At 44.7% G+C, this 25,411-nt stretch overlaps 1 protein-coding gene and 1 pseudogene across 1 annotated transcript; both read left to right on the top strand.

Annotated features, from left to right (window-relative positions):
- The first annotated feature begins 7,296 nt into the window (after positions 1–7,296).
- On the top strand, positions 7,297–8,277 carry FFAR2 (free fatty acid receptor 2). The gene has a single exon (XM_006899679.1). It carries the CDS (start codon positions 7,297–7,299, stop codon positions 8,275–8,277), a length of 981 nt encoding a protein of 326 aa, XP_006899741.1.
- Positions 8,278–17,115: 8,838 nt separating this feature from the next.
- LOC102859527 overlaps positions 17,116–25,411 on the top strand; it is a 65,557-nt pseudogene continuing 57,261 nt past the window's right edge.

Here is a 25,411-nt window from a genome sequence, read left to right as displayed (position 1 = left end):
AGTCGCAAACGACTTGACGGCACATAACAACAACAATCATAACCCAATTGTGTTCTATCAGGGTGTTACTTAGCTTCCACATAGGTGTCTTTATATGCTTTACCCTCTTGTTGCTAATTTTTAGTTTTATGGCATTATGGTCTGAAAAAAAATACTTTCTATTATTACAATGCTTTTGAAATTGTTGAGGCTTATATTGTGTCCTAATACATGATCAGTTCTGGAGAATGTATCATGTGCACTTGACTTTTAGTTGGGTGCAGAACCCTGCATATATCTACAAAGTCAAGATGGGTTGGTTCATTGCTAAGTTTCTTTGTAGCTGACCTGTCTTTTGGTGAAAGTGGTGTGTTAAAGTCTCCTACCACTATTGTGGGGCTATCTATTTCTTTCTTTTTCTATTAACCATTATTTTACATGTTTTGCAGGTCTATAATTTGATGTTTGGAAGCAAGTTCATAGAGTTTCCAGAGGCATGTTTTTTAGTGAGTGAATGCCACACTTGGATAAATGTCAATAGTTAGAAAAAGGATTCAAGCCTTTTATCCATAGGGTCGCTATACGTCGTGCTCAACTCGAAGGCAATCAACAACAATCATTTGATGTGAACCAAGGTTATGTCTTCTTGATCTACTGTGCTTTTAATCATTATATCCTTGTCTTTTATGGTGGTTTCACTCTGAAGTCTATTTTAACAGAGATTAGTATTGTCCCTCTTTCTTTTTTTGTGAGTGTAATTTGCTTGGTATTTTTTTTTTCAACCATTTGATATTTATTTTATCTTTTCCCTCGTTTCGTGGATGTGTCTCTTGTAGGTAACATATTGGCTTCCCTTAGTATTTTTGATAGAGTTGGTCTTGTTTTCACAAACTCTTTGAGTTCCTGCTTTCCTGCAAATGACTTGATTTCTCCTTCATATTTGATTGACAGCTTTGCTGGGTACTGGATTCTTGGCTGGCAATTATTTTCTTTCAATCTTCTGTATATGCCATCCCATCATCTTCTTGCTTGTGTGTAAAAATCAGAAACATTCTGCCACTTAAAAATTAGAACTTAATCTAATTGGTTCTCCTTTGAAGGCAACTCTCTGTTTTTCTCCTGCTGCTTTCAGCATTCTGTCCTTATCTTTGATTTTGGAGAATTTGACTAAGTGTTAGAGAATTTGACTACATCTTGATACTTTCTTTTGGAGTTTAATTTATTTGGGGTTTGCTGAGCTTCTTGAATGTGGATTTCTTCATGATAACTGGGAAGCTTTCTTCTTCTATAATTTTCTCAGTGCTTTCCCTGTCCCCTTCATGTTCTGGTATTCTGACCATTCTTATGTTGTTTTTTTTGATGTTATCCCACATGATTCTAATATTTTCTTCATTTTCCTTTCATCTCCTCTCTGCATTTTCTTCTTGTGTTCCAGATCACTCTATCCATCTCTTCTGTGCCTTTTATCCTTCGAGCATGTTGGAAACTTCTGCCATTTTGGTCTTGATATTCTGGATTGCATTTTTACGTGTTTCTATTCTTTCCAGGACTGTGTTGGCTGTACCTTCTCTGGCTTGTGATCATTTCCACTTTCTTCCATCTTTTGCTATTTCTTCTAAAGTTTTTCATGCTCTTTCACATTGATATAGCTATTCTGGCTTCCTGTCTCTGGATTATTCCATTTGTGGCTTCCATTCTTTTTTTCCATAATTTCCACCTTCTTCCATAGCTGTTCATATAACTCCACATCAATATATTTCTTCAGGTTCCCTGTCTCTAGGGGAATCACTTTATTCATGGGTTCTCTTCTTCCATCATTTGCACGTTTTTTTTCATAACTGTTCAAATAATTCCTCATCAATGTATTTCTTCAGATTGCCTGTCTCTGGAGTTGTTGTTGTTGTTGTTGTTGTGTGTCGTCAAGTTGTAGACGACTCATAGCAACCCTATGAATGGAAGACCTGAGCACTGTTCATAGAGTTTCTGGAGGCAAGCCATTTCCAAAGTGGATGCCACTCCTGCTTCCAACTTTATTCTTGACTTTTATTCCTTCTTTACTCATTTGTACCTTCTTCAGTAGCTGTTCAAATAATTTCTTGTCAATATATTTCTTCTGCCCTTCTGTCTCTATTCACTGGGTCTGCAAATAGGCTCTGTGCTCTGTTTTGTTTTTAAAAGAAAGCTTGTTTGTTTTGGTTTGGTTTGGTTTTTTGGTTTTTTTTTACAATGTTGGAAGCTGCCCGCTACTTGTCATTATGTGATTTTTTTTTTTCTTGCTATGTTTTAGGCTGTTTCTACTGTGTCTGTATAGATTGTTCACAATTCTTTATCTTTACAATGTTATTGATTAGCTGCATACTTGAAGTGTTCACTTTATGGTGGAGGGCAACTCACTAAATCAAGAGTCCTTTTTGTTCCTGTACTATAGCAAAGATCACCTTTCCCACAGTTCTTCAACCTCCCTCTGGTCTGCAATGCAGCCTGAAGGAATCTCCCCTAGGTGCTATTCACCTCTTCCACGGTTTGTTATTGTCCTTAGTTGTGCTGGTGCACAGCAAGGGCTGGAGACCACACTCCCCCTGATCACTGTACTCTATCAGAGGAGAGGAAGGGGGTAGACAATGTCCCAGGAGTGCTGCCTGGGGTCTTTTCTAAGGGATGTGGTTGATATTGAATAGCATAGTCCCAGTGTCTCAGTTAGTGCTCCTGACCAATCCTAGCACCATTCTCCTTTCCCATATGTCTGGTTAGGAGGGAGCTACTCTCTTGTATGAGTAGATAAAGGGCCAGGGAGGTGACCAAACTGAACTATGCCTTCTCCATGTCTCAGCTGGTAAAAGTGACTGACCCTTGTGCCTGACTTCTCGCCTGCATGGAAGGGCAGTTCCCATCTGAGCAACACAGATCTAGCTAAGTAACAAAGTCCAAACAGTGCAGCCCCTTAGTCTCAAATGTAGCTAATGGCCAACCCATGTGCCCTTGACTGGGCAGATACAGGCCCAGTTAATATCCACACAGGTCAGTCCTCAAGTCTGTTAGTGTTAGTGCCCATTCCCTAGACTGGTCCCCTCTGTAGCTTGTCAGTGGGGAGTCGCTCTCATCTGAGTAGACACAGGCCCAGGAAAGAGGCAAGGTTCCAAAAGCGTGGTCCACAAGACTCAGCTTTGTACTGCTGGTTATGTCTCAGACCTGCTTCCTCTTGTGCATCTGTCTGGGAGATAGGGTACTTTCTAGAACAAAGTCCCAAGGAAACAACAAGGTCCAAAAGTTGAAGCCCTCATTTCCTGTTGATGGTAGTATCTCACCTGCTCACCTCCCTCTTCTTCTGCAGCTGGTCAGGAGGAAGCCACTCCAGCTTGTTTCCTTCCTTTTCTGGTGTTAGTGGGTCAGAGCTCTATTACCTTCTCACTCAGAAGCCGCAGTCATCTTTCCCCAAAGGAAATATTCCAGCTGTGGGAATTTCGAGGTCTTCTTGAACTCACCTCCTGTGGCCGTTGGTGGAATGATTCCATCTGCACAGATCCCAGGCCACCCTCACAGCAATCCACCGCTGTTTAACACCTCCCTCCAGCGCCAGCCTACCCTCCCCTGTCGCCCCTAACGACCAAGAACATGAGCCTAGTGCCCCGCCTGCAGCGGTGTCAGTGTGTCCCCCATGTGGCCCCCAGGCTTCCCTCCAAGAAGCCCCCACCAGCCTGCCACCCACATGGCCCCCAGGCTATCCTCAGCATGGCCCCCAGCGTGCCCCCCACGTGCCGAGCTTGCTCCGGGGCCACGCATGCGTCCTTGCAGTTCCATGCTTAGTGAGTTGTTTTTACTAATGAATTGGATTTACTGCCTCTGAAAATCCTCTGGACAGTCAGCTACAGGTCGGTTCTGATTCGATGGCACACAACAACAACAGTGGCATCGCATGAACATATGAGACTGGAACCCAGAGACTGAGAAGTGACTAAGAAATAAAGAAGTGGAGAAAGCGGTTGTACACGCCCTTAGACAGGGGGTTCAACTTCCCATTATAACAAGCTGGTTTGTAATGATGTTGAGAGAAAGTAAAACTCGGAGGAGATTGTGAAAGACACTCCGTGGAAACTCACCCCTTTGCATTCCCCGGATCTGCTGCATTTCCATTTCCTGTGATGTAGGTGAGCGTCATGAACCCCAAGTTCAAGGTCACCTTTTCTGATCCTACCTTCATAACAAGGAGAGTCACCACTATGGAGGAAGGGGTTTGATGCTCTCTTCCACACAGGTGACAGAAGAAAAGCAGAAGGTGGAGGAAGAACAAGCACGGGTGAGAGAAGCAGTTTTACTCAACACTTGTTTTCTAGTAAGTTTCAACTTTATAATGAAATTTTTATTTTCTTGCCTATTTCTAAAAAAGAGTCATAATGTGGTACAAGTACATTTGGTAGGATGCAACACAGAACGGTCTCTGCCCGCATCTGTCTGGAAAGCGCACAGGTATGCTGAGGGGACAGGTGATAGGCAAGTAGAACCTTTGACTTTGTTCTTGTAGGTGCCACTGGGTCAGTACAACTCATAACAATTCCACGTAGAACCAGATGAGCCCCTGACTGATCCTGCACCATCCTCACAATCTCTGCTGTTGGTCCACTGTTACAGTCATGTCAGTTTCTCTCATTCCGGGTCCTCTCCTTCACTGAGCCTGCACTTTTACAAGCGTGATGTCCCTTTGCAAGCACTGAGTGGGTTCTCCTGATGACATGCTCACAGTACGGGAGAAGAAGGTGCACCATCTTTGCTTCTAAGGAGCACTCAGGCTTCCTGTCTTGGTTTCAAGGGACTATAAAGTTGGCACAAAAGAAAAGTTAAATATCAAGATGCTTGGACTGTAGGCTTCTGAGCCATTAAAATAATGAATGGGTGGGTGAATGAATGATAGGTCATTGGATAGATGGAGGAATGGAGGGAGGGAGGAAGAGAAGGGTGAATGAATGACGAATAAACAAAACAGGAGTAGATATGTCCCAGGAAAAGAATGGAGATTCTGTGGGCAGAAATCAGGAGCACAAATAACAAAGCAGAGATCCTTTCCCTGGGTCAGGATGGGGTCAAGATGAAAACATGTCCTAGCTGTTTTTCAGCTGTCTGTTTCAAAAAGGCTCTCTGGGAAGCTTCTGGGACTGCTGTACCTAAACTGGACCTACTTCAGGTTTTGAGAGGGGAATAATGGGGGGAAAACAAGTGTGGTTATAAGTCAGGTCTAGTGCAGAGGGAGGAAGAAATTAAGGAGATGGGTAAGAAATGGAGCCTGTGTACCCATTCCCTACAGAGAGCCCCACAGGCACATCAAAACTCTGGAATTCCAGGCCCTTTTCCAAGGAAAATGTTGTGTCAGTACCCTAAACTTAAAAATCTTTCACTAAGTGATTCTCCCTCTGTGAAAAAAGAGTCTTCAAAAAGACAGAAACTCCATTGTTGTTTTTGTTATGGTCCATCAAGTCAGAACCTACTCCAGCGGGTTTTCACAGGCTGTAAATTGCATGGGAGGAGATTGTCTCCCCCCACCCTGTCCCACCCCCAAGGAGCAGAAGCTGGCCGATTTGAATTACATGCCTTAGAGTTGGCAGGGCAACTCCTTACCACTAGGCCACCAGAGCTCCCTTACAAAAATCTTTTTGTGTGTGTGTGTGTGAATATTACTATCCTCATCTGAGACAAGAAAACTGAGTTAGAAAATCCACTGCTGGGTCACACAGCACATCAAAGGAAAGACTCGGATTTGAACCCAAGACTTAATTTCATGCCATTTTCCCATAACATACGATTCAGATTGGGCAAAACTAACTTTGTTTCAATTGAGAAGACAAAGTGGAGTAAGAATAAGGAGAAAGAACAAGACACCATGTAAAAGGTAGAAAAGAGAAGAATACTATTTCCTGAGAATGGGTAAAAATATAGAAGAAAACACCTAGAAAACTGAAGACAAGGGGCTGGGACTTAGAAAATGAGGGAAATGTCTGAGATAACTTTTTTTTAATTGACAAATGTGGGATAGGAAAATCCGGGTCTAGAAGTCAGAGAGAGATTCCTCGGGGCAGCATGAGAGGCTGGAGCCCTATTTGAGAGAAGATAGCCTTCAGTCACTGATATCTCTCTCTCTCCTCTCTCTCTCTCTCTCTCTCTCCTCTGTCATGTGACTTGTTCCGGTATAAAATATAAAAGCTTTCTGCCAGCCAGGTTCCCCACAATTTTTTTTTCCTCTGTGAAATGAGTGGTAGCAGTGGCTAAAAACCTCTGCCCTTCTTTCCCAGAAGCTGACAGACCTCCCTTCAGGACTGTCCAGGAACCCACCTCTGGACGGAAGACCAGGCAAGGCAGCCAGCTTAGTCTTGAGCTCTGGGAAGTGATGCTGGGATGTGAATTTGAGGGGGAGATATTAAGAGGGCTGGAGGAAGTCTCTCAGAGGCAGACATGGAGGGAGCCTATCTAGAGACAGAAACCAGTGTGGGTGCAGGGGGCATGGATGGGCATTCAAAACGAGTCAGGATGGAGGGACAATACTGTGTGGCCAGTGAGGGTTAGAATCCAAGCGAAGTCATCCCATTGACAAGAGATGTTTAGAGTCAAAATAGCAACCTGTGATTCCACTAAATACCATGGGCTTTTCTGCCTTTTCTCTATTGTGTTCTGGAGGCAAACCCCAAAAGCATAGTGCTGGTTTAACTCTGCTACTGTGCCTGTTTTTAAGCTTTGCTTGCTTCCGTTTCTTAATTGAATCTCAGTGTCTGATGCTGGACAGAGATAGAGAGGTGGAAGAGGGTTTGTGTTCTGCAAAATGAACAACAACAAAAAGCAAAAATCAGAATGAAGTAGGGCTATGGGGGACTGGGCACCTGATTCCTGGAGGTGAGTCAGGGTCCGGAAGAGAGCCACCTCTGAGTTTATGTGGTCAGAGCCTGCCAACCCTGGTGAAACCAAGATAAATATCCTAAAACTCTCTCCTCCAGGCCTGGTGGCTTGTCAAGTATTTTCAGTGACTTGCTGTGTAGCTGTGAGGGTGGGAGGGAAAGGTTGAGGAAACCGGGGGCCTGGGAGAAATTCCCATGGGAAGCCAGGGGTTGGGCTTCCCCAGAGACACATGCTGGCAAACATAATAACGATTGCTTAATATACTACCCAAGGCAAAGTCAATAATTGCTCTGGGAAGCTCCGGCAGGTGGTGTATGCACGCAGTAGAGGCAGCAGTAAGTCTTGGAAGGGGACACACGCCTGGGGTGAATGTGGGCATTGCAAGCCAGGCTGCAGCGGGGCCTCCTGACTTTGCCCTTTTTTTGATCCTCCAGAATGAGCATGCCAGAATTTCGCAATTCCTTGATCCTGGCGGCTTATATCATCATCTTCCTCACTGGTCTCCCCGCCAACCTCCTGGCCCTGCGGGCCTTCGTGGGGCGGATCCGTCAGCCCCACCCTGCCCCTGTCCATGTCCTCCTGCTCAGCCTGACGCTGGCGGACCTGCTGCTGCTGCTGCTGCTGCCCTTTAAGATTGTGGAAGCGGCAGATGGCCTCCAGTGGCACCTGCCCGAGCTCCTGTGCGCCCTCACTGCCTTCGGCTTCTACAGCAGCATCTACTGCAGCACCTGGCTGCTGGCGGGCATCAGCGTCGAGCGCTACCTGGGAGTGGCCTTCCCGGTGCAGTACAAGCTCTCGCGGAAGCCTGTGTACGGCGTGATCGCGGCTCTGGTGGCCTGGATCATGTCCTTCGGCCACTGCAGCATCGTCATCATCGTCCAGTACTTGAACTCGACCACAGATGGGAGCACCTTCGTCTGCTACGAGAACTTCACCAAGGAGCAGCGCGACGTGGTGCTCCCGGTGCGCCTGGAGCTGTGCCTGGTCCTCTTCTTCATCCCCATGGTGGTGACCATCTTCTGCTACTGGCGCTTCGTGTGGATCATGCTCACGCAGCCCCACGTGGGGGCCCAGCGGCGGCGCCGAGCCGTGGGGCTGGCGGTCGTGACCCTGCTCAATTTCCTGGTGTGCTTCGGACCTTACAACGTCTCTCACCTGGTGGGGTATCACACCGGGCAAAGCCCCGCGTGGCGAGTGGAAGCCGTGGTGTTCAGTTCTCTTAACGCCACCCTGGATCCCCTGCTTTTCTATTTCTCGTCCTCGGTGGTGCGGAGAACCTTTGGGAAGGGGCTGCAGATGCTGAGAGATCAGGCCTCTTCCCTGATGGGATGCACGTGCAGAGCGTCTGCCGAGGGGACCAGTGGGGACAGGAGCGTGAACCAAACGGATGCGGCGCCCAGTTCTGATTTCACCACAGAATGACTCCCATGAGACTGCAGAGACCTCCTGGGTGTGGGTCCTGTGGGGGCTGGGCAGGTGGGGAGAGGGGGAGCGTGAGGGCTCTTTCTCCAGACTCAGCAATCCTGAGACCCCAATTTATGGCTGGAACGTTATTGTAAGAAACACCCAGCCTTGTGAAACCTCTCTCACCAGCTTGGCGTCTGCTTCTGATTGAATTCCCCACTGCAAAGTGGAATGCAGGGGCAGCTGGCAGCGGAAGCACGGAGCCCTAAAATAAACTTAGAATCGATACCGGGCACTGGTCTAGGTGTTGTTGGTGGAAGGATGTCAATAGAAAGGAGATGGAGGAGGAAACTCGGAAAGGTCTGAACAAAGGATACGGGAAGGACGGGTCGGGGGCTTGGCCTCTAATGGCTGGAGCTCGCACTGCATTACTTTGACCTCTTGCTTTGTGTGTGCCAGTTACTGCGTGTGTGCATTTCATCTCCCCCATTAAACTGGGAGCTGTCTAAGGTCTGGGTCTGATCTTCTTCCTCCTCAGCACCCGACACTGGCCAGGAGGTGGCTGAGCACTGAGCCCACGTCTGACCGTGGCCACACACGGAAGTCCATGCAGGATGCTATGGCAGATTAAAAAATAAAAATCCTAGAACTCTGAAGTCATGGCAAGGCTTGTGACATTTTTCAAGCGAGGGGGAAACAAAAATGGCACGGAGGGTCAAATTCAGTAGCAAACGGGGGAAAGGTGGCATTTGGAGATGAAGAGGCAATGAGTGTGAAGTAAGTGAGGGAATTGCCAAAGGCTGAACTTGGAGAATACAGGGCAAGTCTTGACTCAGAATTACTGATCTACCACAAGGGCTAAAAACGTGGTCTGTGATATGTTCGGGTTTTTTACAGTAGCATAAAGTGGAGTTTACAAGCACTAATGTATTAATTTGAACAGTTTGTGGTTGACTTTGGAAAAGCCTTCAGAGCTCTCTTATCATCTACCCAACTACAGCAACCTTCCTCCAAGGAACTCACACTATTCTGTTGCCAGCCCTGTGGCCTCCCTTCCTTCCCAATTCTGCCTGCCTAACTCTTCACACTTCATCACAGGGAAGATCCCTCTCTCTAGCTGAGTTCACTGACTCTCCAGCTTCTAAACTGTGATTTGCAATCCAGGTTATCTACATCAGAATTTACGAAGGTGTAATGACTTTGCAGACAGCCACCCCAGAAGCTCTGGTGAATGAGCTTTGTAAAACTTTCCAGGTGATTATGATGAACAACTAGAGTCATGCATCTCTGTCCACAGGCCCAAACTGTCCAAGAAGTTATTCTTCAGTGAGACCCTTCTTGTTTATGCTTCTTCCCCTCATTTCAAGATTCTTCATCTGCTCTCTTGCTTTCTCCTTCCTTAAAAACAAAAACAAAAACAAACACCACCTCCACTCAACATTCACTGTCTCCAGAAAGGCTTCTGTGCTGACTTCTATCCAACCCACTGTGGTTGTAATGAGCCATCAAATCAGCTTTGACTCACAGCCACCCTCTGAACAACAGCTCTAAACCCCGCCCTATCCTGAGCCAACTTGATCATCTCCAACACACCTAAGCCTATTGTCTTCACTGTGTCAATCCATTTCATGGAATCTTCCTCTTTTTTTTTTAAGAATAAATGTTATTCTTTATTAATCCTTCTCCCCCATGAATCTCATGAATCTGTAATCCATTGAGGGCAGGACTCACCCCATGTTTGTCCTGGTCCCTCCTTTACATCCAGCTTAGTACACAGTAGTCACACAGCAAATGATGCGTAATGGAACTGCCAGGTTGGGGTGCACACTTCTTGTGCAAAGGGCTCTTGCTTTATCCTCATGGGGCTTGGTGTGCCTTAGACAGTCCTAGATGGGTTTGAGTCAAGTGCAGAAGCACACCCTGCTGGAACTTGAACACGTGAGCTTGTCTATTACTCACTGGTCAGGATGCTGTGGCCAGATGCTAATTCATGCCGGTGTCTTTGAATGCTTTTCTGATTCTGAACCATGCAGTATTTTCTTCCTCTATTCTGACTGCTGCTTCCTGGTCCAAGTATATATTTTCATGAGCACAAACATGTGTTCTGGGATTCCCGTTCTTCTCAAGGTTAGCCACAATTTGTTGTGATCCACACAGTCAAATGCCTTTGGATAGTCAATAAAACACAGATAGATGTTTCTCTGGTAGCGCTGCCTTTTTAGCCAAGATCCACCTGACGTTGGCTATGTCTGTAGTGCCACAGCCTCTTCTTAACCAAGCTTGCTCATCTGGTAGTTCTCTGCTGATTTATTGTTCCATTTGTTCCTGAATAATCTTCAGCACGATCTCGCTTGTCTGTGATCTTAGTGATATTGTTTGATAATTTCCATACTCTGTCAGGTCACCTTTTTTTGGGAATAGGTACAAATAATGGATCTCTTCCAGTTGGTTGGCCAAGTGGTTGTCCTCCAGATTTCTTGGTGTTACCTGGTGAGCATGTCCAGGACAACATCGGCCTTTCTTCTGCCAGGTTAGTTCCACAACAGCTCGGTTGATAGCTCCAGGTGATGGCTCGATCAGATCGCGGTGGTGCCCTAAAGTCACAGGGCTGTGGTGGGGGCTGAGGTGCATGGTTGTGGAGCTGGATGGGGTGCGGGGGAAGGGGAGGAAAGCAAGGGACTAGAGGGGTAAGGAGCGCAGGGCTTGGACACTACCACCAAGAGGTGGGGGAGGGGCTTGGGCGCTGCTGGTTGTTTATGCAGCAGCACCCTCTGTGTAGGGGGTCACACAGGTGCGGGCTGCAGGGGGGTCGCACAGTGGCGGGTAGTCTTCGCACCTCTGGAGTTCCACGGTGGATGGCTGACTATTGCTCTTCCTGGGTCTCTTCCCGGCCTGTCTGGTGGCGGAACTCCGTCTGAACTCTAATAGTTCTAATCCACAACATAAAAAGTCTTCCAGGTATCCTGAAAAATTCACAACGCACAGGAGGCTGCATGTCCAAGCTCAGGGCACGGGCTCCAGAAGAAGGCTTCTCCTGGCAATGCTGGAGGAAGGCCCTTATTTCCTTTAACATCTGTAGCCCCAGAGTTCTTAGGAGATCGTCATCCCAGTCCAGGAGCCGGAATCTAAAGGACGTGTTCCTTGGCTGGTCTTCCTTCTCCGTGGTAACTCGGAATCTTCCTCTTTTAAATTGACCTTCCACTTTTCCAAGCGTGATGTCACTCTCTAATCTCTGTTCTCTATTTCCAAATCATAAAAATAAGGATAATAATTTTTTTAAAAAACCTTAAATATAACAAAACCCACTTCCCCTTGATTGCAAATTATAGCAACCCTCCGTTGAACTTCTGAGGCTGTAAATCTTCATGGGAAGAAAGAACCCATCTTTCTCTCATGGAGCAGCTGGTGGATTTGAATCACTGATTCAGATATCCTACTTACAGAAATAATTATCATAATTAATCAGGCAGCCATATTCCATATAGGATATGGGACACCTTGTTTGACAATTGTGTTGCGGTGAATTGCTTGATGTGGCTCTTCTGAGCCATGATTTCACTGGTACTTAAAAATAGCAGAGCCAAAAGAGCTTTGCAACCCTTGGCTGAGCAGGGTCAAGGTCAAGGTCACAAGACTAAAGGCCACAAATAAGTTTGCCTTCAGAGATACCTGAAAGACAGATGTCTTGTTTGCAGTGAAGAAGAGTTGGTTCTGAATCTGAATTGTAACATGTTGCTTCCCCAATTAACCCCATAATCATGAGTATTGTCTGGGAATTCTGTGTGGCCACTGTAACAAGTATCAGACCCAGTAGAGAATTAAGGAGTGGTTGGTAGTAGAAGAAAAGTTTAGAATCTAAAGTGTGGAGAGGGGTGTGTATGGCTTCATAGAGATTGGTTTTGTGCCCATGAGGTTGTGATGGAAATTTTCTTTTTCCCTTTGTGAAGTTAAGAGGTCAGATGCTGCCATCACCATCCACACACTATTATTACAACAATAATGACAGAGGAAAAAATATGGGATTTTTCTTCTAACTGTAAGCTTCCTATGAGTCCTTGATGTATTATAACTTATAAAAAAAAGCTAATTTTATTTTGGATGCATTAAAAGAAATGGTGTCAAAACAGGTTAATGATAATTTCATTCCACTTATGTCTAATCAGAAGCATGTTCTATACTGAGCAACATATTTTTAAGGACACTAATTTAGGGAGTCAAACCAAGAAAGCCAAGTTTAACCCTTTCCAGGATGAATCTGCTTGTTTTCTTAGCAGTCCATGGTATTCTCAATACTCTTCTCCAGCACCACAGCTATCCTCCTTGGTCATTGTCCAACTCTGATGCATAACAAGTGATTGCGAAGACCGTGGCCTGTATCAGACACACCTTAGTCTTCAGAGAGACACCATTGCTCTTCAGTACTTTGGAGAGGTCCCTAACCAATAGAACATATTAAATGCTATGATAAATTAAAGAGAAGAAATTTTGATCTAGGTTTTCTTGACTCTAAGTGCTTTTTTCACTGGCACTTAAATAGCAAACAAGAAAATGCTGAATGGGTAGCTGGGACGACATAAGGTTCATACTATGAAAGACATTCGTATGTAGCCCACTCAGAGAAGAACAAGGGATATGGCAGAGAGGCAGGGAGACACACTTCAGTTAACTGTGTAAAATGAAACTGCCTCGACCTATCAGGGCAGTCACTCCTCAGTCTACAGGAGTGGTCAAGTTCTTGTGGTGGTTGTTAGATGCTGGCTCCTATTCAACAGTGGCCCTGTGTACAACTGGTTCTGGGCCATTCTCACAACACTTGTTGTGTGTGAAGCCATCATGGCCGTCACTGAGTCAACCCATCTCATTGGGGGTCTTCTTAAAGTCCTAAGTCTTTGAGGAAACGCCTATATTTGGATGAGTCAGCTGCCAAACCATTTCTAACCACAAGATTCTTAGATACTTTAGGGACATAGATGGTCCTGCTATCCAAGAAAGTACAAAATTGAAGAAGTCATTTTGCTTTTCAAGGGATTATAAGAAAATCACTGGACCTGGTACAAAGTTTTCAAAGTAAAACTTCAACTACTCATTTATAAAATTCTGACATTTATCAAGCCACTTGATGTATCAGTACATTTCTTCACGGTAAACTAGTAATTTATTTGTAACTTTTCTAGAGGCTGACACAGAGTGTACTAATTACCTGACCTCTTGGAGTTTCCATGCTAGGGGTGGGGCAGGAATAATAAACAAGCAAACAAGGTAATTTCAGAATGTAGCAACAGATTTTGTGGGAGGAACTATAATGAAACAAATATAGGAGTTGAGAATATTTTCCTGAGTCAGTGATAATCAGCTGAGACCTGAATAATGAAGAGGAGTTGTCATACTTGGTCCATGAGAAGAGCATTCTGGAAACAGAAACCATTGATACAAACACCCTAAAAGAGGTAGAAAATCTTGATGACTCAATACCCAAGAGCTGGTCAATGTTTAGAGAGAAAGTCAGTATAGGGCCAGAACAATGATTGACAAACTTAAGCATGTATTATAATCACCTGGAGAATATCTCAAACTATAGATTGCTGCCCACCTCCCCCAGTTTAAGAATTGGTAGGTGTGGGGTGGGACAGCAATTCGTCGTTTTACCAAATTCCCAGGTGACGCTGCTGCTGCTGCTGCTGCTGCTGCTGCTGCTGCTGATTCAAGGCCCATGCTTTACGAGCCAAGGGGCTAAAATCTTGTGAACCAGGGAAAGAGTGATAGAAGCAGAACAACAGACTCAAACTCCTTGTGGTCCAGTCAATTCCAACTCGAAGTGAACCCCTAAAGGTTTTCCAAGGCTGTGAACCTTTGTAGAAGCAGACTTTGTCCCATGGAAGGCTGGCAGAGTCAAACTGCTGACCTTTAAATCAGTGGTCAAGTGTTTAAGCACTTGTGCCATCAGAGCTTTTTCAGCCAAAAAAACAAAAACAAAACAAAAAAAACCCCCACAAACATTCAAGTCTTTTAAGCGATGGGAAGGAGTTTGGATTTGTTCTAAGAACCTTTGGAAGTCATTCTAGAGCTTTAAGCAAGGGAGTGGCAAAACCTGATTTCCATTTTAAGTTGATCACGACCTGCCTGTTGCAGAAGGGAGATAGTTGTTAGGATCAAGGAGATTGTGGACATGATAGGTTATAAAACCACAGACTGCTGTGTAAACACACAGGTTTTCATTAGCTAGTAGTTTCCTAAAAGTGGGAACTGTTTCCTCACTCATTAAACTTGCCGGTTCACAAACCAAATCGCCAGGAAAAAGCTTTACAAGTTGTGATTTATTTGATAAATGAATATCCCCAATGCTTCGAAGGGTGGAGGGACAGCACAGTTGACATGGATGACACTGTAACTGGGGCAATGGAGGCAGGTGTGTCAGAGACAGTGAGACTGTTGTATATAGGATCGCTATAAGTCGCAGGTGACTTGTCAGGACATAACAACCATGTGTTGGGGAGAGTAAAACAGCCAGCTGTGCTTTGTGATGGGGATGAGAAAGATGGCATCAGGGAAAGCCCTTCTTTATAGCACTTATCCATTTCTCTGTTACATATGCTCCTGTCACAGGTCGTTTCTAGCAACATGAAGGCACCAAACATGAGATTGGCAAGAAATGCTAATAATCTATGCTTCCTTAAGCCAGCTCCACAGCACACCACATATTCAAGGGCGTCTAGATCACATCCTTAAGAAAACTTAAGAAAAACTTTGTCTTTACCTGAATTCTTATAGTGTTGACTTTCCTCTTTTTTAAAAATTTTATTTTTTATTGGTATTTTAACAAAAGTTTACAGAAAATTTGGATTCCATTCATTCATTGTTGCACATTTTCCTTCCTACCCCTCCCAGTTTGTTTTTCTCTTTAAAAAGAGTCTTTCATTGTTGCACAATTTCCTTCCCTCTCCCTGCCCCCACCCCAGTCCACTTTTTAGACAATAAACCATAGCTGGACATTGTTTATGGTATTGTGCACAGGCACTTTCTCTGCTAACCCCAAGACAGCACCTCTTGGGTTCAAATCCACCCGTGACTCTGAGGAAGAAAGATGGGCCATTTCCTCCCCCCTGATTTACGGCCTTAGAAAGCTGCTGGAGGGTCAGCTATGAGTTGATTCAATATGTTGAGCTGTTGAGTTAAAACATTCCCAGGAGCGGCAGTGGTTTAGTGGCTCTGCTGTGATATGAATGTTCGGCAGTTGGAAGTCACTAGCGGCTCCACTGGGAAAAGATGGGGCCTTCTGCTTCTGTAAGATTCCAGGCCCTGTGGGCAGTCTGTTCAGGAAGTCGGCTCTGCGACATAACTGACCTATGAGCAACAAGTGGGTTCTGAGTTGAAACATGGCTGGCTGGGCCCAACCCAGAAGGATCTTGGTGGCTGGTAAGATTGCTGCACTCCTCTGATGTCCTGTCCAGAAGCAGGATAACAGATGAGTAAACAGAAATATTAGTGTCTGGTTAATGAATAACACTAACAGCAGCTTAGAGACGCTAACAGGAAGCAGAGGTGGAGGGAGTTTGCTCTGCCTGACCCAGGGGCCCAACTAGCAGGAAAGCGGAACCTGGCACTGACTATTTCATTTCCTCTTTCTGGAAAAGATGGTGTTACACCCCTTCATCAGAAATTCTCGTCTGACCGCACAGCAATAGCTCACATGTGTTGTGGTTTTGTGGTGACCTCCGTGGTCCTGAAAATACGGGTGGAGGTGGAGAGGGTCTAGAGGAAAACGCACAGCCCAGTTCCCAACTCAAGTCCCTAAACTCCCTTTGCCTCTTATCTCCAGCTCTGTTAACTCTCTTACCTCATCCTTCACTCCCTCTACTTCCTGTGGTTACTTGCTTTTGCCTGTTTTCTTTTCATTATTTTTCTCTAGTCACAGGAAATGAGGACACTGCTCATTTCAAAGTACACATGCAAACGGGAAATTGAGCCAAAGATCTCTCAGAAGCAATGGTTCAAGTAACCCACTTGGCAAAGTTTGGAAAGTCTACTAAGAGACGATATGAGTTCACATGATGGGAAAGGGAGACAGCTCCACAACACAGGTCGCCAGCAGGAGGGACTATCAACACCTCGTCTTTTACAGTCTCAGGCTCCCTCCACCTAGACAAGTAGTGAGCCCCCCGGAGGCTTAGAGGTAAAAAGTTGTACTGTCATCCCAAATGCAGGAGGTTTGAATCCACCAACTGCTCTGCAGGAGAAAGATGCACATTCTCCTCACATGCAAATTACTGCCTCTGAAAAACACTGGAGGGCCCCCTATGAGTTGAATCCAACTTGACAGTACATGACAACAACAACAATCAGGTTTTCTAGGCTGCAGAGGTCATTGGAAGGAGACTGCCCATCCTTCTCTTTCAGAGCCACTGGTGGATTCAAACCACCAGAGATGCTCAGCTTTTTTATTAGCACAGCAAAATGCTACAGACTATGGTACAGAACACTTGTTATGTACCTTTGACTCATAGCTTACCCTCCAGCAGGTTTTCAGATGCAGAAAATCACACAGGAGTAGATAACCCATCTTCCTCCTGCATTGTTGCTGGTGGATTCAAACCATGTACCTTTGGAATTGCAGTGTAGCTTCTTACAATTGGGCCATAAGAGCTGCTTATAAAAAGGTCTCTAAACAAATGATTTTCACACAATTGTTAACCTAGAGGTTGATGGTTCAAACTTGCCCGGTGGTCCTACAGAAGATAAGGCTAGAGATCTCCTTCCATTGAGATCACCAGAAAACCCTCATGAAGGGGTTCTCCTCCACGGTGTGGCAGCTCACCGTGCGTCAGAACCAACTCAATGGTAACCAGCAACAGTCACAAAATGCCGAGTACTGTGCTGGGTGCTGAAGACCCAGTGAACAAGGACAAGTCCCAGGGCAACTCCTACTCCAGCAGGAAGGGCAGGCCAGCAGAGCAACAATACACAACAGTGAGTTAGTACCATGAATTTGGGAGACAGTTAAACAGTCAGAAGACAGAAAGTGATTGACTTTGGGAAGGAGGTGACTGCTTTTGAAAGCGTGTTTTAGGACATCTTATCTAAGATGATGCTTCAGTTCTGACTGAAGGAATCATATACATCAAGAGCTAGAAGACTGTTCCAGACAAAGGCTTCAAGGCAAATTCAAAGCTTCAATAAACTGAGTTTGTGCAAAGAACAGAAGGAAGACCAGTGTGGTGAGGCTTAAGGCCACTGAAGGAGTGGTGAAGAGTTCACAGAGGATGTCACAAGAAGGCTGTGGTCACGTATCAAGTGTCTTCATCAAGTGTCCTTATCAAGAAAATCTTCCCTGCCTCAGGCCTCCAGACTGTCTCTCAGAACAAGACATTCTCATTTCTCACTCTCCCTTTATCTTTCTCCCTTCATGGAGAAAGAGAAAGGAGGGCAGGAAATGTGACATGGTGTGGTGTAGTGTCGTGTGGTGTCGTGTGGTGTACAGTTGGTTGATCCACAGAGTCACAGAAGGAGGTGGTGACTGACCACTGAGGTTCTGAGAAAAGGATAGAAGCAGAGTTGGAACAAGACACCCAATGGCTCAGAGTAGATGGGAGACCTATAAGGAAAGCTAAGTTCTGGGAAGGAGCTGGGACCTGTGGAGAGGCAGAATGCTGGGATTTTGAGAAAGAAATGGGACTCTGAGGAGCTAACCAAAAGCCACCAGTGTCTTCTCAGTGCCCACTGTCCTGGAACAGAAACTGTGATGTGAGGATAGATTGTGGAGCTTGGGGGAATCTTAGAAAGCCTTTAGTCCAATGACTTTCAACCATGGCTGCACCTCAGAGTCACCTGTGAAGCTTCTAGAAATGTCAGTGATGGGGCATTTTATTTTTTCAAGTTTTCCAATGTTCTTATTCCTCATTCTCCATTGGACCAGCACCAAGGATTCTCCACAGAGATAGGGGGTGGGAGTGGTACCAGGTCTGAATCTTGACTTACTGTGGTGAACAGAACCTCTTTCTCTACTTTTCATTTTCTCTCTGCTAAAAAGAGAAGAAAAAGGCAGGGCAGGGAAGGAAAGAAAGAAATGGTATTCAATAAGTGCAATAGTGTACCTTGAACAGTATAGACCACCCTATCCATGCGAACCAAGCATTTGTTTAATGGATGTGTTCTTAAAAGGCAATTAGTTCCTCTGTCTAAAACGTATTCTTGTCCCACAGAGCAGTTAGTGGATTTGAACCACTTGCCTTGGGCATTGCAGCACAGCCCTCAGCATAAATGCCTCAGGACCTGCTTTCCAGTACTTGCTTGTTTCCTGATTTCATTCTTCCTTTTTATACCGGCAACTTGCTAAACTCACTCATGACCTTGGGTCTCTGCATTTGCTCCTTTCCCCTGGGTCCTTCTCCTCTCGGATTTTCACAGAGCTGAGCCTCATCTTTGTGCCTGCAACTCAAGCTTCATTTGCTAAGAGGTGTTTTCTCCCATCACAATCCAACTTTACCTCCCTCTGGCATTCTCATTTATGTTTTCCTGAGCTACTGGCTCTATTGTGTTTATAATGTTTGGTATCACCTGTGTTTGTTTAACTTGCTGTTTTTGTAGACTTATTGGTGTACCCAGTTTAATGAATCAAATCATTTGCAATGAGAAACAGTATCTCTCACCATCTCCTAACACAATGGTGACTCCCTCCTCCTCAAAAGGAGAGCGATACACCACTCACCCAAAGGCTCCCCTTTTGGGCGATTTGATTCTACTTTGGGAGTAAAATGGGCAATCTCCTTTCATGCAATTTACAGCCTCAAAACCCAGCGGAGGGTCAGCTATGATCAGTTTTGATTCAATAGCAATGTGCTGTGACATAAAGGGCCACCACTTTCACCTCTTTTCACATCTTCATGTCTTTGCAGATATTTTTTTAATATTATATTTTCTCTGATAACGATACCCTGTGGTAATGAGGATTTAGTTCTTTCACCTCAGATGCCTACAACACACCAGCACCTTTCCTAGCCTGCATCTTCCTGAGAGATTTCTACAATAACCATGTTAGCACAATATTTAGTCATTACTGTGACTATGTAAATGGTATTCACTGCAAAGTTCTAGATTTCATTACAACTCCTTGGAGCCTTATTCCCTGCCCCCCACCCCGCCACTCGATTTTCTACGTATGTGACCCTAACTTAATAATTTGCACCAAAAACCAGCATCATGCTGGGAAAAGTGGAGAGTCAAAACAAGAATGGAAGGCCCTCAGCCAGATGGATTAGAATCTAAAATAGATTACAATGACTACAAGAGTGGGCTCGCACGTGACCGAGATCATGAGGATGTTGCAGGACTGGACAAGATTCACATCTGTTACTCAGAGGGTTGCAATAAGCCGTACTGGACTGAACAGCACTTAACAACAACATCACAAATTCAGGAGGTCAGTGAAAGAGAGGAAGAACTTTAATAAGATGGATTGAGGGTCTATCTCATTGAAGGTCTTCCTCTCAACCCACCGTGAAGTCGCTATGAAGTCACTCACTCCACAGTGACTGCAGTAATGGCTCAAGTGTCGGAGACGAGGAGATGGCACCGGGCAGGACAGGATTCAGATCAGTCGTTCACAGGGTCTCTATGAGCCATGCTGACTCGCGGGCACCTAACAACAGCAAGGAAGTGCAAATGGCGAAGCCGCTGAGCTGCTAACTGAAGACGGAAAATCCAGGTCCGAAAGGCCTGCGATCTAACTCCCGGACAACCAGCCACAGAAACCCCTGCAGTAACAGTCTAACGTGAGTCAACTTGATGGCCACTGGTGCTCCTATCACCGGTCAACCCCGAAGTCATCGCCAATTGTCTAATCTTCTTTCAAGACTTTCAGAGAGGTGGTATGTGCTTTTTTTATTCTTCTATGTAAGTGTACATTTGAAAATAAATGTTTATTTTATATTGGTTTGCTCATAAAGTTAGTATACATTCTGCTTCACACTATCCTTCATTCACATTGTGTTTCATACAATAATTTTCATTCTTTTTTTTTAACTCAATGTAATCTTATATTGAGTTTCCTTTGGGATTTTGTTTTGTATATTTTGGAAAAAAAATGTATACTTTATTTGGCATTAACAGGTTTGAACATATTCTTTTTTTTTTTTATTTCCAGTCATTCATTGTTACACATTTTCCTCCCTGTCCCCTTCCTTGTCCCCATTCACTTTTTTCTTGGAAAAAAAAGTTCTTTGATTGTCCCCCCAACCCTGGACCACTTTACTATGCAGCTCTTATTCTGGACTCTTGTCATGCCAATAATACCTAATCATATGTTCCTTTTATACAGTGCTCTCCCTCGTCTGTTTCAATGCCGTGTATATTATTTATCCCCTCTTTTCTTAGTTTTCCCCCAACCCCCATATCAATCCTGTTGTATCACAGTGGCAATATACAGTATTTGTCTTTTTGTGACTGAGATATTTTACTAAGCATAATATCCTCCAGGGTCACCCATTTTGAATAATATTCCATGAGTTCCTTGTTTTTCAGTGCTGCACAGTATTCCATTGTGTGAATATACCACAGCTTCTCTATCCATTCACCGGTTGATGGGCACTCAGGTTGTTTCCAACACTTTGCTATTGTGAACAAAGCCATGATAAACATGGGTGTGCATATATCTGCTTGTATGTTAGTATGGGGTATATTCCCAGTAGTGAAATTGCTGGATCAAATGGTATTTCTATTTCCAACTTTTTGAGAAAGCGCCATACTTCCTTCCATAGTGGTTACACCATTTTACACTCCTCTCCACAACCTCGCCAACATTTGTTGCTTGTTGCTCTGTTAAATTTTGCTATTCTTCCTGAGGTGAGATGATATCTCATAGTTGTGAGTTGTTGGTGTTTTTATAAAATTTTATTTTGTTCTAGTTTACTTGCAAAGTTTGTATACATTGTTTTTCACACTGGATCTTTCCCATTTCCTTTACCCACACCTCCTTCCTTTTCCCCCATCGCCACCCAGCCTCACCCTTCAGCTTCCCACTCCGCCTGCTGTCCCCTTGCATCCTCATACCTGTTAGGTGCCATCAAGTCCCATATGACTCACAGAGACCCTAGGACAACAGATCTGAACCTGGTCTTATCAGAGGTATTGCTGTGTGCAGGTAAGTAGGAACCATAGCTAACCTTCCATCGGTTTCAAGAAGTAGTAAATCACATGGGAGGAAACTGCCCATCCTTCTCACATGGGGCAGCTGGTGGGTTAGAACCACATGCTTTTGGGATTCCAGCGCAGCCTCTTACCACCAGGCTAACAGAGCTCCCCTCTCACCATATCTAATAAACTTCCGCTGTTCCCACCCCAACCTCTGTCTCCAAGATTGAGTTTTCTAGGGGCAGAAGTGTGTTTTTTCCAGCAACACAGAGGCATGAGTCACATGGAGAGGGCATGAAGCCCCTCGCCCCTGTCCCTGGGGGACTCATGCTCAGTCAGGGCAGAGGCAAGGCAGGTCGGAAGGCAAGCAGGATCTGGAGGCTTATACTTCCTGGGCTCTGGGTGGGGTCTTGCTGAGAGGCATGGCCATCCCAAGTTCCAGAAGGGAATGTTGGGAAATCCTAGGTGTTGATGAGTGAGCCAGGGGTGATGCCTGGATCACTGCTGACTGAAAGCTTCCAGATTCATGCCCTAACCTGGCTGGAGGGTAGGAGTGTGTATGTTTGTGTCTCTGTCTGTATCTTGGGTCTAACAGGACATGCCCTGATTACAGGGCTAATGGCGGAGAAGTGTCCCACCCCACACACTTCCCAAGGACAGGACTGGGCCCTACATCAGGCCAGGCAAGACAGGACCCCAGCCACACGTGTCATCAGGTGCTCTGCACAGCCAGCTTGTCTTGTCCACACCCCAAAGGGAGCCCCATTTAGTAAACTGTGGAAATAAAGCCCCTTTTTCTCTTTGACAAGTGTTGCCATAGCTTGAGGGTGTGAGTCCATCCCAAGGTTTGAGGGCACAGGGCCCACCTGAGCTGTCCCCAGGCCCCAACCCCTTAGCCAGCCACAGCAGAGCTTCCTGGCTGAGCCTGCCAGCCACCCAGTTACCCGAGTGTTCAGGCCCGGTGTTAGGGAGCTCACAGATGGTTCTTGATAACATGTTCATGCAGGGGATGGCACAGCACTGACTGGGTGGATGACACCATGGCAATGAGCCTTGTGGGCAATGAAAACCGGAAAGGTCCTCAGTGACAAGGGTGGAGCTTCCTCACCAGGGGGACACTAGGAGCAGCCCTGGAGCTGAGGTGTCAAGTTTGTTGTTGTTGTTGTTATTGTTGTTGTTAGGTGCCATTGAGTTGAGTAAAACTCGTAGCAACCCTATGAACAAAAGATTTGAACCCTGTTCTATCCTGCACCATCCACTTCCTGACACACTGCCCATTGCAGCTGTCACTGTGTCAAGCCACCTAGTTGAGGGTCTTCCTCTCCTTTGCTGTCCCTCCACCTTCCCAACATCATGTCCTCCTCCAAGGAATAGCCACTCCTAACAACATGCCCAAAGTATGTGAGACGAAACTTCAGCATTCTTGCCTCCAAAGAGCACTCCGTGCATGGGATGTTCAGTGCTCTTCTCCAACACCACAGATCAAAGGCGTCACATTCTTCTTTTGTCATCCTTATACATTGTCCAGCTCTCAGATGCATAGCAAGTAATCAGAAAGACTATGGCCTGAATCAGACATGCCTTAGTCCTCAAACTGACATCATCAATCATCAAAAATTTGGAGAGGTCCCTAACCGCAGGTTTTCCCAGTGCAATATGTCTCCTTATTTCCTGATTGTTGGTGCCAAGGGTGTTAATTGTGGATCCAAGCAAGATGAAGTGGTTGACAGTTTGAATCTCCTCTCCATCCATCATTACACTGCTTACTGGTCCAGTGGTAAGAATGTTTTCTTGGTATTAGACTATAAATATATCACCTCCCTGAAAAACCCTCTTTAGTGACATTCTGGCCTGCCTCAGTCCACACCGAAAAATGGGACCTGGTCCCTGGGAGCTCTTTTGCTTTTCTGCTTTTGTCTTTCTCAATTTTTGTTCACACCTTTTAGAAGCTTTATTCATTCTTTTTTAATTGTAATTTTAACAAAAGTTTACACAAAAGTTGGATTTTCCTTCATTCACTGTTGCACATTTTCTTCCCTCCCCCATCTACATCCCTCCCCCCAGTTCATTTTCTTCTTTTTAAAATAAAATATTCCTTTTAGCACATTTCCTCCATTTTCCTCCCCTCCCCATCCCCTAGTCCACTTTGCTTTGCACCTCTTATTCTGTACTGTCCTCATGTAAATGATGCCTAATCATAGATACCTTTTAAACAGTTCTATCCTTCACCTATTTCAATTCAGTGTTCTTTTTCTAGCCCCTCTTCTCCTAGTTTCCCCTCTAACTCTCCATGTCAGTCCTGTTTTATAAGAGTGGTATTATGCAGTGTTTGTCCTTTTGTGACTGAGATATTTTACTCAGTATAATAATGTCTTCCAGGGTCACCCATGTTGTGTAATGTTTTATGAGTTTCTTATTTTTCAGTGCTGCATAGTATTCCATTGTCTGAATATACCATAGTTTTTCTATCCATTCATTTGTTGATGGGCATTGGATTGCTTCCATCTCTTTGCTATTGTAAATAACAAAGCAATAAACACAGATGTGCATATATCTGTTTGGGTGGCAGCTCTGGTTTCTTTAGGGTATTTGCCCAGTAGTGGAATTGCTGGGTCAAATGGTATCTCTATTTTCAACTCTTAGGGAAAGCACCACACCACCTTCCATAGTGGTTGCACCAATTTACACTCGCACCAGCAGTGAGTAAGGATTCCAATCTCCCCACATTGCCAGCAAGTGTTGTTTGTTGGCCTGCTGAACTTTGCTATTGTTGCTGTGGTGAGATAATATTTCATATTTGTTTTTATTCGCATCTCTCTGATGACTAAGGATTTTGAATGTTTCTTCATGTGTTTGCTGTCTGAATGTCTGGTGGTCTATTTGAAGATGTTCTATGCTATTTAATCTTTCAAATGCATTGAGTCCTGCTGTGTGATCGAACATATTGTCTCTCCTAGATAATAATCCATGCTCATTGGAAAGAGATATACACATGTTGCTGTTGGATGAAATATTCTATATATGTTTGGTTTGGTCTAGTTGGCTTGTGTTAGTCACTGTGGGTGCCTTAGAGCCAACTTCAGCTCACCTAAAGTAAAATGGAACAAAACAGTCTCTGGTCCTGTACCACCCTTGTAATATTTGAGCCCATTATTAAAGCCACTGGCTCAATCTATCTCACTGAGGATCTCTTTTTGGTTGACTCTCTACTTTTCCTAGTTATTAGCTCCTCCCAAAAAGCGTCCAAAAGAAGAAAGAGGTTCATCCCAAAGAACCTATGCTTTAGTATGGTTTAATTGCACTAATTCATCTTGTGTCATTAAGTATGGGTAATCTCTGGGAGGCTGCCACACCAACTCCAAGGGAGTCTACGTGACAAAATCGCCTGATTGAGGCGAAAACTTCAAGGAAGTCAGCCTCTCGGAACGTGTGCTTTCTCCATGATTGTTCTTGGCCTTTCTGTAATTTCTCTTCTATTGTCTCTTTGTGTTTTCTATGTGGGACAGGGAAAAAAGGGCTGTGTTCTTTACACAAAGTGTTCCTACTAAAAGTTTGTTAGATGTTCCCAGAAAGAACTAAATGGAGGTGATGACTTTGATACACAAACATTACCTCCGGTTCTTTTAGCATTGTTAAAACTTCTCAAGAACAATATGATTTTAAGGGAATTTATGGATGCATTATAACAAAAAGAATTAATGGTGGAAATCCTAGAGATGACCACTCCAGAGACTCCTAGATTTCTAGGGCTTATAAGAACTCCTTCAAAGGAAAAACCCAAACACTTGCCCCCCACCGTGAGAATACCAGGTGGAAGAATTGTTTATCTCTTAGGTAATGGTTGTTTGTGGCAGCCCCCTATTGGGAGAGGCCCTTACATAATTCCAGAGCCTATAGATAAACCCCTTCCATATACTGGAAAATATGATGAATTTAATGCAAAACACCTTGATGGGTTTTTTTTCCTCTTTTTTTTATTATTATTATTAAATTTTATTCGTTTTAATGAACATTTACAGGGATTTTGGGT

The sequence above is a fragment of the Elephantulus edwardii genome, unplaced genomic scaffold, assembly GCF_000299155.1.
Source record: "Elephantulus edwardii isolate Elephantulus edwardi_28Jun2011 unplaced genomic scaffold, EleEdw1.0 scaffold00266, whole genome shotgun sequence".
Classification (NCBI taxonomy): Eukaryota; Metazoa; Chordata; class Mammalia; order Macroscelidea; family Macroscelididae; genus Elephantulus; species Elephantulus edwardii.
Note: the sequence above shows the minus strand (reverse complement) of the source record. Positions and strands in the feature narration are given on the sequence as shown.